The sequence below is a fragment of the Parambassis ranga genome, chromosome 2 (genome assembly GCF_900634625.1).
Source record: "Parambassis ranga chromosome 2, fParRan2.1, whole genome shotgun sequence".
In the NCBI taxonomy this organism is placed as follows: Eukaryota; Metazoa; Chordata; class Actinopteri; family Ambassidae; genus Parambassis; species Parambassis ranga.
Genome location: NC_041023.1, coordinates 1911844 through 1927669, shown reverse-complemented (window position 1 = coordinate 1927669; position 15826 = coordinate 1911844). Strand labels below are relative to the sequence as shown.

The window sequence follows — 15826 nt, the reverse complement described above, 5'->3', positions numbered from 1 at the left end:
CTGCGCCTTTTGATGACGTAATGAGTCCTAAGTTTCACTTTCGTTTGTGGACTCGGTTCGACGCCCTTTCTTCACCGTGAGGCCTTAAATGACTGATTTTATCCGTTTTTTCTTTCGTATTTTATGACAGACGTGTCTCTGATATCATCATCAGAGTCAATGTGACTTCCGGCGCCGTTTATCGATCTTATTTATTTAGTTTTTTCTCATTTTAACGTCATGACGCAGCAGTTTTCTTCCTCGCTCGCTCTGAGCCTCCTGGTGTTTGTAACATGTTCCGAGGCTGGTGAGTTTTTATGTTTGTGTGATATTTTATATATAAAGTTTCATTCATAAGTTTATATTCCACATTTAACCTGCTGTTTAGGGAAAATCATCCATATTGATCAGTTTAAGGCTGATAGAGTGCACAGCGCCATTTTAAGGAGGACTGCTGATGATGATGGATCATGTGATGTGATTAAATGTATTTGTATTATTTTGTAGCTCTTACAGTTAAAGTGGGGGACCAGGTTGTACTAAAGCCAGGCCCTGTGACCGGAGACATTACGGACATTATGTGGAAGCACAATGAGGACATCGTCTTGGAGTGGGACGGAGCAGAAGTTACATACTACAAGCAACACCTCAAAGGTACACTCACTGAGCACATCTGGACAGCTGTGGATTATACTGCAAAATCATCTTAATCTGTGCAGATAATCCCTAATATACTGCAGGTAGGGATTGATCCATCGATACTCCTTAAAGTCAGTGAAATACCTGCTTGTTCTCTTAGGTCGCTGTGAACTGAACAACAGGACAGCAGAGCTGAAGATCCTGAGCCTGACTCTGGAGGACAGCGGCAGCTACACAGCAGAGGTCAACCGCATGGTCCAAAGCCCCACGGAAGTCCTGGTTTTAGGTGAGTCAGGTCTGGAACAGGTGATCTGTTTTTAACCCTGAATCCTAATCAAAGTCTTCTGTCAGCTTCTGTCCCCAAACCCACCGTGTCCGAGACATGTGACCCACAGGAGGACTACTGCACCCTCTCCTGTGACGGCAACACCACAGGTACTGGACCGGTCACCTACACCTGGATGTCAGGTGACACAGAAGTGAGCTCCACCAAGGACTACATCCTCACAAAGGTACACACCAGACAGACAGGAGCAGCAGGCGTGGACACACACACACACACACACACACACACACACACACACAGGTTCATGATCTTGTTTCTCATTAGGATGCAAAGGAGCCGTCCTTCCACTGTGTGCTTAATAACACCGTCAGCTCCCAAAGCAGTGAAGAATTTCACAACCGTTTCATCGGTGAGTTAGCACAGCATGACCTCTGTACTGTGAGGTGTTAGAATCTGCTGAAATCAGACTTACTCTCCTGTTCTTTCAGGAAACTATCAGATGTTATGGCTTCTTGTCCTCGTGCCAATATTGTTTGTACTGGGAATCGTTTTTTACAAATGGAAAACAAGTAAGCACTCCTCAAACTAACAAAATACACAAAGTGTCAGATTAGCTAGTGGCTAATTTAGCATACTGGTAATGATGCAAAACTGTTGTGTGTTAGACACAGGAACCAAAACATGGGGACCAGGGACCTCTGCAGGTAAGACGGCACATGTAGTTTGTGTTTTGAACAGACCGTGGATCACTGCTCACAGTCATGCTTTCATCATTTCACAGAAACCAAAGTACTGTAAAGAACGGCACTGCCAACAACCCTGGTAGGTAACATAACAGACTCACAGTGTGACTGTCCTGAGTTAGCAGCCCAACAAACATGCTGTAATACTGTGTGTCATGTGGCTGGTGCTTCAGCAGAACCTCTGGAGGTTCAGGTTCATTCCTCTGAGAGCCAAACACCTGCCCCAACCCAAGGGCAGTGTTGGGGAGTAACGGATTACATGTACCCACGTTAGAATACAAAGTATGAGTAACTGTATTCTGTTACAGTTGCACTTTAAAGAGATGGTAATCAGAATACAGTTACAGAAAGCTGCGGGCGACAGAGAGGACAGAGCAGCCGGACTGATGGGGTCAGAGTCAGAGGACGAAGCGCTGCGTGCTTAATGCTCCTCAGTCCTGATGCCGGTTCACTTGAAGGAGTGAACTAGTTAGCTGTTAGCTGCTAGCTAACTCTGTCCAAAACAGAGGCTGATGAACATTTAAGTAGGAGCGTGTCTCTACAGTCAGCTGGTTTTATACATGGGTCTGTTTGATGTTCGTATTCAAACACTGTTTCTGTGTGTAAAATGACCTTTGGCTGCTTTGTTTAAAAAATATTATTCTGTCATGTTTTCTGTTTCTCTCAATAGAAGAACATTGATGTGATGCAGTCAGCTGTGACAGTCTGGACACTTTATTTAATGTTTTATAGCGTCCTCTGTAGTCAGCAGGGGCTGATCGCTGCATTGCTGAGTAATGTAACGGAATACATTACAAGTTATGTTTTAGGGCGTGTAATCTGTGTTCTGTAACTGAATACTTTTTAAAAGTATTCTTCCCAACACTGCCCAAGGGACCGGCACCGAACCAGGTGAGTAAGAGGACTGCAGGTGTTTCCGGTGAGTTTAATGTCACCCACAGAAACAGGAAACAAAGCAAACAATCCTGGTGAGGAAAAGTACTGAGAGTGATTCTGTGCTCTGCACATGCTCAGACGAAGATAACCATTGTCTCATTTGACAGACACAGCTCGGATTCCAAGCAGTGAAGGAGCTCCTGGTGTGGGGAAGCCGACAGCAGAGGAGGAGGAGGGACTCCAGCTCAACGTTTCCTGACTGGATATAAATACTGTAAAAATATGTTGATAAAGCTTCTCAGTCATCCAGGTCATCATACGTAGAGAAGGTTGAAGCGAGGCGTCTGGACTTGTAGAGTTCCCTTGAAGACGTTTCACTGCTCATCCAAGCAGCTTCATCAATTTAATTCAATTCAGTTTTATGTATATAGGGCATTTAACAATCAGCAATTGTCTCAAAGCACTTCACAGAAACTCAGAGCGTGAGACCCAGAACCCGAACCCCCCTAAGAGCACTGTGGCAAGGAAAAACTCCCTTTAAGAGGAAGAAACCTTGAGCAGGACCCGTCAACTTAAGGGGGAACCAGTCCTTCTGCTAGTCGGCCGGGTAGAGAAGAAGAGGGAGACAGGACAGAGAGGATGAAGGAGAGAGAGAGAGAGAGAGAGAGGAGCAAACATGATACAGTACAGAGCAAACATGACGGCAAGATGAAACAGTGATTATATTATAATGGATATCTACATATATCGTCAGTCCATAAGTAGTAATAGTAATTTGATAGTAATCAAAGCAAAGATGAGCAGCAGGGGCTAGTGATGAGCACAGGAGAGATCAGGGGCCGGACTGCAGGTCAGTATGCAGGTCTTGAGACCTGCAAAGAGAGAGAGCGAGAGAGAGAGGCACAGAATCAGAATCAGAAATACTTTATTGATCCCTGGGGGGAAATTGTTTTCATTCCAGGTGCTCCATGTATACTCAAAAAGACAGAAATACAAATAAGGTAGTGAGCGTAAAAAATAAAAAAGATAAAATAAAAACCTAATAAATTCTAAACATTAATGTACTACTACAGAACTACGAGGAAGACAGTAAACACAGATTATGAGACGATATTACCAGTATGAGCCAGACTGAGGAGAGTAGAGGAGAGGTCAGAGGGTGAGGGGGAAACTGCTCAGAGGATCATGTTTGTGCCCCCCGATAACGTAGGGCAAGAGAGACTTCACGGGCCGGACTGCACAGGACAGGTAGTGGGTTTAGACTTGCTGATGCTGGTGGTCAGCTCAGGGAGGCCGATAGGCACGAAGCAGTCCAGAGTTAGATCAGGATCCGTTTCCAGAAGTGGCGGTGAATCCTCAGCGGTCACAGAGAGATTGTGGTTGATGTGTCCTCTAATAGTGGTGATTTTACCGGTGAAGAAGTTCATGAAGTCTTCACTACTGAGAGCTGCAGGAATGCGAGGCTCCACAGAGCTGTGGCTCTTTGTCAGCCTGGCCACGGCGTTAAAGAGAAAGCGCGGGTTGTTCTTGTTTTCTTCTATTAGTGATGAATAGTAGGCTGTCCTGGCTTTGCGAATTGCCTTCTTATACGCCAGCAAGCTGTCTCTCCAAGCCCTGTGGGTTTCATCCATTCCCAGAAGTTCTTTATTTATCCCTGAGGGGGAATTCCTTTTTGTTACAGACAAGAATACAAATCAAACATGAAATGTAAATATAGAATAAACATAGATAGCATTAAAATCCCTGAGCTGTGTCTAAAAACAAGAATTTTCCTTTGTTAATGTGTAGTTTGGTCATTTTCTGTGTAGTTTTTATATAATTTTTGTATTTTTTTTATATCACCCTGCTGCTATTTTCTACATTTCTCTCTATTTTTTTTGCATGTGACTTTTACTGCACTGTGGTCTCAGACTGGCTTGTGATTGATTGCTTGCTTGATTGTACACACAGTACAAAATATAACAGCACGCTTTCTCTCAGCTTGCGCTGTGATGTGCTGTGAGCTGTAGCTCGTGTGGGAGTGGACGAGTGAAACAATGATCTGATGTTTTTATGTGTTTAAGTAATAAATAAAAATGAAGACACAGCCTGTGTGCGTCATGTGTGTGTCAGTAAATAGAGGTGGAAGGACGGATGAGGTCATCCAGCACATGCAGGTATTTATCTGGTGGAAGTCCGCTTCCTGGTTCCTCGGTGAGAGGACGCGCTGTGATGACGTGTGTTGAGACAAACATGACAGGTGTTTGGACATAAGTGGCACCTTCAAGAGGACTCGTCCTGATCTCTGACAGCTGAGAGCAGGAGAGAAGATGGATGGAATTTAAATTTGAAGCGAGGCAGTGCGGAACTTTCTCACTTCCTGTTTACGCCTTTTGATGACGTAATGACGTCCTAAGTTTCACTTTCGCCTTGTGGAACGACTTGTCTCCCACTTCTCACCGTGAGGCCCTAAAATGACTGATTTTATCCGTTTTTTCTTTCGTATTTTATGACAGACGTGTCTCTGATATCATCATCAGAGTCAATGTGACTTCCGGCGCCGTTTATCGATCTTATTTATGTAGTTTTTTCTCATTTTAACGTCATGACGCAGCAGTTTTCTTCCTCGCTCGCTCTGAGCCTCCTGGTGTTTGTAACATGTTCCGAGGCTGGTGAGTTTTTATGTTTGTGTGATATTTTATATATAAAGTTTCATTCATAAGTTTATATTCCACATTTAACCTGTTGTTTAGGGAAAATCATCCATATTGATCAGTTTAAGGCTGATAGAGTGCACAGCGCCATTTTAAGGAGGACTGGTGATGATGATGGATCATGTGTGTAATGTACTTATTTGTATTATTTTGTAGCTCTTACAGTTAAAGTGGGGGACCAGGTTGTACTAAAGCCAGACCCTGTGCCTGCCGGAGACATTAAGGACATTACGTGGAAGCACAATGAGGACATCGTCTTGGACTGGGACAAAGGAGCAGGCATTACATACTACAGACACTTCAAAGGTACACTCACTGAGCACTGAGCACATCTGGACAGCTGTGGATTATACTGCAAAATCATCTTAATCTGTGCAGATAATCTAATATACTGCAGGTAGGGATTGATCCATCGATACTCCTTAAAGTCAGTGAAATACCTGCTTGTTCTCTTAGGTCGCTGTGAACTGAACACCAAGACAGCAGAGCTGAAGATCCTGAGCCTGACTCTGGAGGACAGCGGCAGCTACAAAGCAGAGGTCAACAGCGTGGTCCAAAGCCCCACGGAACTCCTGGTTTTAGGTGAGTCAGGTCTGGAACAGGTGATCTGTTTTTAACCCTGAATCCTAATCAAAGTCTTCTGTCAGCTTCTGTCCCCAAACCCACCGTGTCCGAGACATGTGACCCACAGGAGGACTACTGCACCCTCTCCTGTGACGGCAACACCACAGGTACTGGACCGGTCACCTACACCTGGATGTCAGGTGGCACAGAAGTGAGCTCCACCAAGGACTACATCCTCACAAAGGTACACACCAGACAGACAGGAGCAGCAGGCGTGGACACACACACACACACACACACGCACAAACACACACACACACAGGTTCATGATCTTGTTTCTCATTAGGATGCAAAGGAGCCGTCCTTCCACTGTGTGCTTAATAACACCGTCAGCTCCCAAAGCAGTGAGAAATTTCACAACCGTTTCATCGGTGAGTTAGCACAGCATGACCTCTGTACTGTGAGGTGTTAGAATCTGCTGAAATCAGACTTACTCTCCTGTTCTTTCAGGAAACTATCAGAAGTTATGGCTTCTTGTCCTCGTGCCAATATTATTGTTTGTACTGGGAATCGGTTTTTACAAATGGAAAACAAGTAAGCACTCCTCAAACTAACAAAATACACAAAGTGTCAGATTAGCTAGTGGCTAATTTAGCATACTGGTAATGATGCAAAACTGTTGTGTGTTTGAAACAGGAACCAAAACATGGGGACCAGTGACCCCTGAGGGTAAGACGGCACATGTAGTTTGTGTTTTGAACAGACCGTGGATCACTGCTCACAGTCATGCTTTCATCATTTCACAGAAACCGAAGTACTGCACAGGAACGGCACTGCCAACAACCCTGGTAGGTAACATAACAGACTCACAGTGTGACTGTCCTGAGTTAGCAGCCCAACAAACATGCTGTAATACTGTGTGTCATCTGGCTGGTGCTTCAGCAGAACCTCTGGAGGTTCAGGTTCATTCCTCTGAGAGCCAAACACCTGCCCCAACCCAAGAGACCAGCAACGAAGCAGGTGAGTAATGACCTTTTTATACTATATTTTTAGCGATCTTATAAGACCATTGCATGACACACTATGCGACATGAATCTAATAAACTTTGGTACGATCGCCAAGTTTGATGCGTGCACATTTTACGATGACCATTTACTGAATCGCAGGCGAACACAGGTCACGTCGAATGTCAACATGCGAGAAGGAGGAGGACATGTATGCTGTCACACTGTGAGATAGTCATCGTAAATTTCTGACACAGCTAGAATTTTATCTCAGCTTGTCTTGTGCAGCGTAAAACCACCGATTTTAGAGCCACAACCAAAGATATCTCCACGATGATAGAGATATCTCTCCTCCTACGATGCTTGTCTTTCATCTGCGACAGCCCAAAATCACACAGTGTAAACCGGGCATAAGAGGACTGCAGGTGTTTCCTTGAGCAGGTGAGCAGTGTTGAAGACAGTGACAGATCTTCTATCACCCACAGATCTGACAGAGCAGCTAGAGGACCAAGGACCAGCCGAGGTCGACCCGGCGCCTCCTGTCGCCCAAGGTAGCGGCCAGGATGATGGTGAGTACAGACAGAAAGCAGCAACTGAAATCATATTTGTATGTTGACAGAACTGTCGCTCCTGACTCTTCATGCATGAGGATATAAAACGTTTCTTTGTCTTACCTGTTAAGCTGAGCGTCTTGATGTGTCAGAGGATCCAAAGGGGTCGACTCAGGACCAACCGGCTTCTGTGTTCTCAGAGCAGGCCGGTGAAGCCGGTGAGTTTACTGTCGGAGGAATCAATGCAAACAAGTCAAAGGACCGTTTCTGAACAGGAAGTCACGCTGTGTGTCTTTGTAGAGTCGTCAGTGACGAGTTCAGCGGACAGAGAATCCTCCGGCGGTGACGTGCAAACTGCCCCGCCCTCAGACGCCTGCGACAATCCCGGTGAGAAAAAGTACTGAGAGCGATTCTGTGCTCGGCACGTGCTCAGAAGAAGATAACCATTGTTTCATGTGACAGAGACGCCGGCTGTGATGCCAAGCAGTGAAGGAGCTCCCGGCGTGGAGGAGCCGACAGCAGAGGAGGAGGACTCCAGCTGAACCTTTCCTCACTGGATGTAAACACTGTAAAATGAAGTGTAAGGGGTTAAAAGCTGCACAAACAGCCCTTATACTTGAACATGTTTGCTGTTTTTATGTAAGTGCGGTCAGATAGAAGACAATGAAATGTGAGAGGAAGCCTTAAAATGACCAAACTCTAAAACTGGAAATCCTGCTGCAGACATTCCTCCACCAGGTGGTACAACTACAACACAGGAGGGCTTTTAGAGGACAGCTACACGACTGTCATTCAGCTTTTGTCCACCAGAGGGCTCCATACACTCAGAATCAGAATTCCTTTATTTATCCCGGAGATAAATAGAATTCTTTTATTTATTTATCTAAATACCTAGATAGCATTTTAATCCCTGAGCTGTATGTAAAGAAGAAGAACATATTTACTGCTGTATAAAAACCTAAAGAGCACGACATGAATGTACCAGTGTGAATGTCCAGTGTCTGAGTGACTGTTACAGTTCAGAGTTCAGTAGTTTGATTGATACAGGCAGGAATGACTTCCTGTGTCTCTCAGTGGTGCATCGTGGGAGTCGGAGTCTGTTGCTGAGCAAGCTCCTGTAGCTGGTCAGCACAGTGTGGAGCGGGTGAGACCCTCTGTCAGAGAGTCCACATTTCAAAGCTTTCCTCTTCCTCCATAGCTTTTTATCCCCTGTGTGTCTTGTGCACACATTCAGGAGGGATAACATGTTACCTTGATGCCTAAGATGTATTTACTTGCCTTGTTATTGTGTAGTTTGGTCATTTTCTGTGTAGTTTTTTTTATTATATCCCCCTGCTGCCATTTTTTTCTTACGTCTCTGTTTTTGCATGAGACTCTTACTGCACTGAGGTCTCAGATTGTCTTACACATAGCACAAAAGTGACGCCACACCTTCCATACAGGACCTGCAGTGCAGAGGTCTGTGGTGGATCACTCAATATCATTCTCTCAGCTTGCACTGTGATGTGCTGTGAGCTGTAGCTCGTGTGGGAGTGGACGAGTGAAACAATGATCTGATGTTTTTATGTGTTTAAGTAATAAATAAAAATGGAAGACAGCCTGTGTGCGTCATGTCTGTGTCAGTAAATAGAGGTGGAAGGACGTACAGCTGAGAGCAATGAGGTCACCCACCACATGCTGGTGGAAGTCCACTTCCTGCTGGAGAGGAGGAAGCTCTCCGTCACCTGGCAGCTGTGCTGAGCGCTGAACAAAGCCCTGTATTCTCCTCTGCAGGTCGGTGAGAGGACGTGCTGTGATGATGTATGTTCAGACAAACATGACAGGTGTTTCACTCGTTGACATAAGTGGCACCTTCAAGATGACTCTTCCTGATCTCTGACAGCTGAGAGCAGGAGAGAAGATGGATGGAATTTCAATTGGAAGCGAGGAGGAGGAGCCCATGGCGAGGACATGACAGTTGGAAAGTGGACTCATTTTTACATGTGCCGACAGGACAGACGCAGAAATGACGAGACGAGGAGGGATTTTTCTCCTAAGACGTGTGGTTCAGGCATGTTCTGACAAACCTCGTTACACTGACACCGTCAGGCCACGGCACATTCTGAGGGATTGATCAGCTGATAAAAAAAATGATATGTAATCAGCAGATGTGTGTCAGCGTTTCTATATGTTTTATTGGGGTAATTTAAAAAACAGCAGCTTTATTCCGGTACAGACTGTGAATGCTTCCTCCTCTGGTGGTGGTTATGCAGCATCTGTCATCATGTGGAGCCTTTCTCTCCATGTGGAATGCAGGTTTTGGTCCAGACCCCAGACAGGTGACCACAAACATGTCTGAACAGACACGCTGTCACACACGTGGAAAACTTTACATCGGTCTCTCTTTTAAAAAATTTTATAGCTCCATAATCATGCAAATGTTTACCTTTTCAGAACACTACCTCGCCATCAGAGACACAGCCTTGTAAGGCCCTCCACAAGACTTTAACATGTGCAGGGTATATATTGTCCACTGACACACAAGTACATACAGATTAGATACAGTTCTGCAAAATCTGCAAAGGTTTATACCTCATGAACTCATCTGAAATTGGGCCTCAAGGCTGCATGAGCAGCATGGGCCGTGACAAACCCCATTAACACATTAAATAAAAGCAGCTACTTTCAAGATAAAGGCATTTAAAGTCAATGTAATGCTACACTGCCCACCATTAGCCCAATAAAGCTATTCAATGCTTCAGTAGAGCTACAAAAAGTAGAGGGTGGCTAAAGGATGCTAGCCAAATTAGCCCACATCTTTTATCTGTTTAACTTCCTGGTTTGGTTCGTTGAGGTCACGTTCAGCCAATCACAGAGCTCTGAATCCAAATTAATTAATATTATTTATTAATAATACTAAAACAATTTTTTTTAAATAATCTCCAGGCTATTTCACAACAGAAAACACAACGTTTAAGATATTTTGTGTTCACTAGTTAAAAAAAATAATATTAACACTGTCAATTATCCACCTGCGTCACTCACAGCCGCGCCTGCGCTGTTTACCTCTATTGGCAAGCTAGCTGCTCGTAGCTAATTTAAAGTTTATGTTACGGCAAAACAAAGTATATTTACATGTGTGTTATACATTAATAGGTCAATTATCAGTGATTATTCTCATGTGTAGGAGGTAGCGAGCTCTGTTTTCTTTATTGGACAGTACTTTTTTTTAGAAAAAAGTTATTTTCGACATTGCTAGCAGCTAGCTTATCTAGCAATGAAGGTAAGTTAGCTGCATTATTATTAGTGTTATATCAGTGTTTTGCGACATTGTTGTAAGTTGTCGTGCTTTTGCAGATATGTGTTTGATCCCGGATTTATTTTTACTGACGGAAGTGTGGGTTATTAAAGCTTTTACTTTGAAAAGCCTGCACTGGAAGCTGCCATAATGTCTCTTCCGGCTTGACAGCGTTCGGTCTCACACACAGAGCTGTGCGTAAAGGTGCACACATCCTCCTCAGGTAGACAGGAGGTGGGAGAAGCTGCTGAGTGTGTCTGCTGGAGATGAGAACTCCTCCACCTCCACCTCAAAGCATCTGACGGGGTTTTATTTTCCTCCTCTGACAGAATCAGATTAGTAAACAACACAAGGATGGGTCGACGCGACAGGTGGTGGACCCTGAGCCCACGGACCTGCATCTTCATGCTGCTGCTGGTCACTAAGATAGAATCACAGCGCACAGGTAAGTGGGGACTTTAATTTGTTAGAAACCATCTGAAATACAGTTTTAAAAGTGAAGAATAATCCTTTTTTCACAGCTATGATGTCAAAGCTTTTCATGCTGGAGTAAGTTTTGTTTGGTATGAATGTCTGGACTTGTTCATTGGGGATAAAAGCTCATCATCACCTCCCGCTGACAGAGGCTTGCTGTATGTCACTGTACGTGGGCAGTGTAAGGATGACGCCATCACCTGTTTGTGTCCTTTTGTTTAAAGACTTTGAATTCACAGTATTCGCCGCTGTCTGGCTTAAAATCTCATTTCCTTTTGTGGCATTTTGTACGTGGACAGATTATGAGACTCTGGACCCCGAGGCAGACAAACAGAAGGCCCCCTCACAAACCCCCAGGTGTTTGTGGTCATATGGAATCTTTTTCTGCTGTTAACCCTCTAGATGTCACCTTTTCTCCCCGTTTCTTAGTCTTTGTTCGTCATTTTGCATCGTATTTTGGCGTCTTTGTGCTTTTCTTTATATGTTTTTTAGTGTCTTTGTGGTCATTTTGCAGCTCTTTGTATAAGGCTGACAGGAAAAGTCAAGTGCTTTCATTGGAGGCTCTATCTTGGGCCTCTTCATACCCTCAGGCTCCCTGTTCCATGTCGGCCTGTTCAGTAATCCCCTGGGATTCTGTGCATGTGTGTATTTGTGTTACACTTTGCAGCATATTCCCTGTTTAAGAATATTTGTGTGAAGATTAGGAGTAGATTTAAGGATTTATCGTCCTTGCAGGTGTGTTTGGTCAGACTTTCTCCTTTCATTGCTTTTTCCTCCCTTTACCCGGCTGCGCTTTCCCTCCTCTGCAGGCTACACACACACACACACAATTACACACACTTTATGCTGACATTCAAGGCATGCCCACACATTCATGTAGAGACATAGAACTGTATTTTCAAAAAATGCCCCAGCAAAGTTCAAGAATTCAGGCATGAAGTGTTTAGCTTGCAGAGCAGGAGAAGAAACTTTTTCTGCTGACAATCATCGATGTGTCCATCACAGCTACGGCGTGACGTTCCATCCAAGACGAAACAAACTAAGAAAGCACGTTCAGTTTATCAAACAAGTCACAACTTTTAAACCCTCTGAAAGTGAAATTTAGGATGAAGTCCTTACGAAGGAAATAAGCATCATCTGTGTGGTGACTTCTATCAGAGTTGTGTTGGACGTCGCCAAATAAGGACACCTCTGTGTGAGTGTGAGCATCATAAATGGATAATTTACTGTCTTTCTCCTGGATTTATTCAGCCTCTTTGTGTGTGTCTGTGTGTAGCGCCTCTCAGATTTACTGTAGGTGTGTTTACACGGCATGTAAATGCTGTTGGTCCTCCTGGGTGGCCGAACAAGCCCCCTTCTTCTTCTTCTTCTGTTATATACGATCCCATATTTTATCAAAGCAGACGGTAGAAAGTCACATGAGAATGAATGGCTGTGTGCTGCACATTAAACAAGAGGGAAGCTGATTTTTGTTTGCAGGTCCAGCCTGTCTGAACACGAGGCAAACATTTATACTTCCAAAACATGTCAGCGTTGTATTTTATTAGGGAAAATCTGCTGCCTGATGCTTTAAGCTTGTGCTGAAGATGACGGGTATCCAAACTTGCTGCAGTCTCTTTCACGGAGAGATTTATCGTGTTTGCATTTTGATGATTTTTTAAAAATTTTGTGGCAAATTAATTGATAATTGAATAGTGATTAAGACGCAGCTTATTCCCCACACACCAGATAATCGTTCCCTGAAGAACATAACATGAGTTAAATCCCTGTTTGCTTGTGGTCAGCTGGGTTGAAACAGAAGCGGTGTAGACGTTTGTTTATGTTAAAACATACAGGTTCCTGCTGTGAGTCATTGCGGTGTCTTTGGAATGAAAACCACTAATTACAGAGATGAACCTCGGTGTTTAGGCTCCACTAGAAAGCATGTCTGGCTCAGCGGCATTAGATTTACTTTCTCACTCTCTCTGCATGTTGCAGACTAGTTTTAGGTGCTAGTAGGTGCATCAAAGAGCGTTTTGCTGGACAGGAAGTAGGTGTTGGATGAGTCGGTTTCTGTGTTTTTTATTTGAGTCCTGCATTGTTGCTGCTCTCAAAGAAGCAACTATGTGCACAGCAGAGAGTGAGGTTTTGTATGTACATGCTGAATAAACAGCAGCACCTCGGCTTCATAAAACAAACTCCTGACACTCCTTATTTTCCACATTGCCTGGAGGACAGTACTCCTCCCGTCTGCGTCTCGAGCGCAGCCCTCCTCCAGATGATTAGAGCTGCAGACTGTAACCTCTGAAACATCAAACGCCTGTAAAAGCCTCACAAAAAAGGCAGCTGTGGGTGATTTCTACCTGCCGCCTGCTTTTTAAAAAACTGACTGTCAAACAGCGGAGGTGTGATCTCACGCTGTGTGTGGGGGGGTGAGAGGATGTTTTGCTTTCCGTGGTTGTGTGCAGCGTATCTGACGTCCCATCTGAGCTGGCCGCTCAGACGATGCTCTGTGTTTTTCCAGCTGCAGCGCTGTGGTGGCTCTGAGGTGGTGGTGGTGGTGGTGGTGGTGGTGATGATGGCGGCTGCTGCCACCTGCTCCTCTCTTTAAGGCCTAATGAGCCACAAATAGCATGATAAACAACAAGATGAGTGTTAAACTCAGTAGCGTGGTTTGTGACATCATGTCTTTAGAATTTCTCTGTGGTTTTATGACTCATTGTGAGCATCAGCGGGGCAAAAGAGGAGCATTACTCGCCCTGAAGTCCATGATCTGTGCTGCAGGAATTTAAGCCTGCAACACCGAGGCCTCAAGTTCATGTCGCCTGGAGCTCCTGCTGCAGAACTCCACCTCTGACAGGTGAGCCTGGTTATAGAGGGCGTTAAATGGTTTAAATTGTTACCTTTAATCACTGCTGTCAGTCATTTCATTAGCAGAATGTTTGGACTTTCTCACATTTATCATATTGACCCCACACATACCCCTCAACAAATGTCCTCATTCAGCGATTCAGCAGACAAGGACAGGACTGTCTCGTCTTTAGGCTCTTGTGCTGGTTCATGAATCCAGCATTGTGGCAGGATGAGGCACCGACCAAGTGTCTCTCTCCTCTGGAAATGCCATGCTTTTGTTTGTGCTAAAAACCCGCTTCGACATACCGCAGAGGAGGAGGAGGAGGAGTGTCATGGGTGTTGATTTCTGCTGAGCTTGTGCCAGAGATCCCTGCAGGGATGTTTCTTTTATTTAGCTCCCTTGGCTTTGAAGAATGTAAGATATTTAAAGAGTGGGGATTACAGCAGGTACAGAGGAAATCTTTGGAGTTATAGACGCACATAAACAAGAGCATGAGCATGATAAGATCATGAAGAGCTCAGTGTGGTTTCAAGATCATCCTGAAGGCTGCAAACTTTCACCAGAACCTACAATTATTAACACAGCTGTACTCCACCTTGTGGTCCACCCAGGAACTACTGCACACCTAATATATGTTTAAATGTGCTGCTGCCATCTGCTGGTTGGAGGAAGTACTGTGAACACATTGATGGATGCTGGAAAGTGTCAAGTATCACCATAATTCCCTAAAATCACCACCCCCAGTGATGTAGTAACCTTTGTCTGACATTTTTATTGATTAAATCTCCATATTTGGGGTTGTCCCTAGGGAGAAGTTCACAGCTGCCGCCAGCAGATTGATTTTATAAGTCGCAGAATACGTACAGAGGTAATTTCTCCCACCAGATGTAAAGATCTAGTCTCCTTTGTCTGTCATTCTGTTTAATTGGTGTACTCAGTCCCACAGTTCACACACTGATGGTGTGTCCTTAAACCAGAAAACACTGCTGAGGAAACACACCTGCTCCTCTCTCAACTACAGCAGCAGAAGCACTTTCTCAAACATTTAGTGGAAATAATCAATATAGAATGCTTAATCAAAGCCTCATTTATTGAGTTATATCTAGATTTCCCCTTTTAAACTTATAGTTTTCAGTGGAATACACATATGTAAGCAGCAGCTGCCTTCATTAGGTGCCATTCAGTGAGCATAATGCAGCGGTGTGTTTACTTACCCTGCTCGTGGCCCCTGTGCAGGTCGCTGCAGCTGACAGCTGATGGTGATGAAAAGTGTTGGAAACGCATGTATGTGCGCATGAACACAACATCTGGGGTCTGAAAGGCCGGATATCTGTGAAATAATCTGACGTTTTATTGAATAATCAGCTGATTATTGTCAGAATTGACCATTAATAAACACAAGATGCAGCTCCATTAGTTTCAGTACAAACAGGTGACACAGGGAGGCAGGTTATAGACTGTTCTGTTGCTAATCTACAGTCACTTATCCTGGGTGTGCTGTTTTATTTTCTCATAAATGCCCTTTTATTGTCGTCTGCCTGCAGCAGCAGCAGCAGCGTTGCATGAATGCACAAATGTTGTAGATATGGCAGCTCGTCATGCAGCGTGGGTGTGGGAGGTCTGAGGGTTGGAATGTGTAACAGCTGGATGTCCTAGCTTGGCAGATGAGGAGGACGGGTAGCTGGCTGATGGGGGCACTCTGGGCTGTGGTGGAGGCGTAGGAGGAGGATCCCTCCGTCTATTATCGCTCGTCTGTGAGAACCTGGAAGTGGTACATTTTCCGAGGATTTTCTCCGTTGAAGGAATGGAGCCGCTCCCCCTGGGAGAGCAGCTTTAAGCCATCGATCCAATCAGATACGCCCTCCTCTTGCTGCCTCGCTCTCTCAGCTGCTGTCTCCCATTCATC

The 15826-nt window shown here is 44.6% G+C and overlaps 3 protein-coding genes across 6 annotated transcripts in view; all 3 read left to right on the top strand.

Moving 5' to 3' along the window:
* The first annotated feature begins 31 nt into the window (after positions 1-31).
* Positions 32-3098, top strand: LOC114448002 (SLAM family member 5-like). Of its 3 annotated transcripts, none has more exons than XM_028424609.1 (9): positions 32-286; positions 487-633; positions 779-904; positions 970-1130; positions 1229-1313; positions 1389-1473; positions 1576-1608; positions 1686-1726; positions 2691-3098. In XM_028424609.1, exons 1-9 carry the CDS (start codon positions 220-222, stop codon positions 2780-2782), a joined length of 837 nt encoding a protein of 278 aa, XP_028280410.1. In that variant the 5' UTR covers positions 32-219; the 3' UTR covers positions 2783-3098. The 3 variants fall into 3 exon arrangements, with proteins under 3 accessions (XP_028280410.1, XP_028280402.1, XP_028280419.1); XM_028424601.1 differs by having other exon boundaries at positions 1570-1608; XM_028424618.1 differs by having other exon boundaries at positions 1393-1473; positions 1570-1608; positions 2691-2827.
* Positions 3099-4899: 1801 nt separating this feature from the next.
* Positions 4900-8280, top strand: LOC114447987 (uncharacterized). Of its 2 annotated transcripts, none has more exons than XM_028424574.1 (13): positions 4900-5174; positions 5373-5522; positions 5673-5798; positions 5864-6024; positions 6127-6211; positions 6291-6374; positions 6477-6509; positions 6587-6628; positions 6726-6800; positions 7271-7354; positions 7468-7554; positions 7637-7723; positions 7799-8280. In XM_028424574.1, the coding sequence occupies exons 1-13, from the start codon at positions 5108-5110 to the stop codon at positions 7876-7878; spliced, it is 1161 nt and encodes a 386-aa protein (XP_028280375.1). In that variant the 5' UTR covers positions 4900-5107; the 3' UTR covers positions 7879-8280. The 2 variants fall into 2 exon arrangements, with proteins under 2 accessions (XP_028280375.1, XP_028280366.1); XM_028424565.1 differs by having other exon boundaries at positions 6723-6800.
* Positions 8281-10826: 2546 nt separating this feature from the next.
* The window catches only part of LOC114447874 (collagen alpha-1(XVIII) chain-like), a 38766-nt gene continuing 33766 nt past the window's right edge, over positions 10827-15826 (top strand). Inside the window, exon 1 of the mRNA XM_028424438.1 lies at positions 10827-11058. Coding sequence (XP_028280239.1) covers positions 10968-11058 — 91 coding nt within the window. The 5' untranslated portion in view covers positions 10827-10967. The remainder of the gene's footprint in view (positions 11059-15826) is intronic.

Excerpts from the sequence above, each read along its gene's own strand:
- LOC114448002 (XM_028424601.1), top strand. The coding sequence starts at position 220 with ATGACGCAGCAGTTTTCTTCCTCGCTCGCTCTGAGCCTCCTGGTGTTT. Across the intron at positions 634-778 it reads CTACAAGCAACACCTCAAAG|GTCGCTGTGAACTGAACAAC; the intron begins GTACACTCACTG and ends TTGTTCTCTTAG. Across the intron at positions 1,609-1,685 it reads GGGACCAGGGACCTCTGCAG|AAACCAAAGTACTGTAAAGA; the intron begins GTAAGACGGCAC and ends ATCATTTCACAG.
- LOC114447987 (XM_028424565.1), top strand. The coding sequence starts at position 5,108 with ATGACGCAGCAGTTTTCTTCCTCGCTCGCTCTGAGCCTCCTGGTGTTT. Across the intron at positions 6,212-6,290 it reads ATTTCACAACCGTTTCATCG|GAAACTATCAGAAGTTATGG; the intron begins GTGAGTTAGCAC and ends CTGTTCTTTCAG. Across the intron at positions 6,801-7,270 it reads AGAGACCAGCAACGAAGCAG|ATCTGACAGAGCAGCTAGAG; the intron begins GTGAGTAATGAC and ends TATCACCCACAG.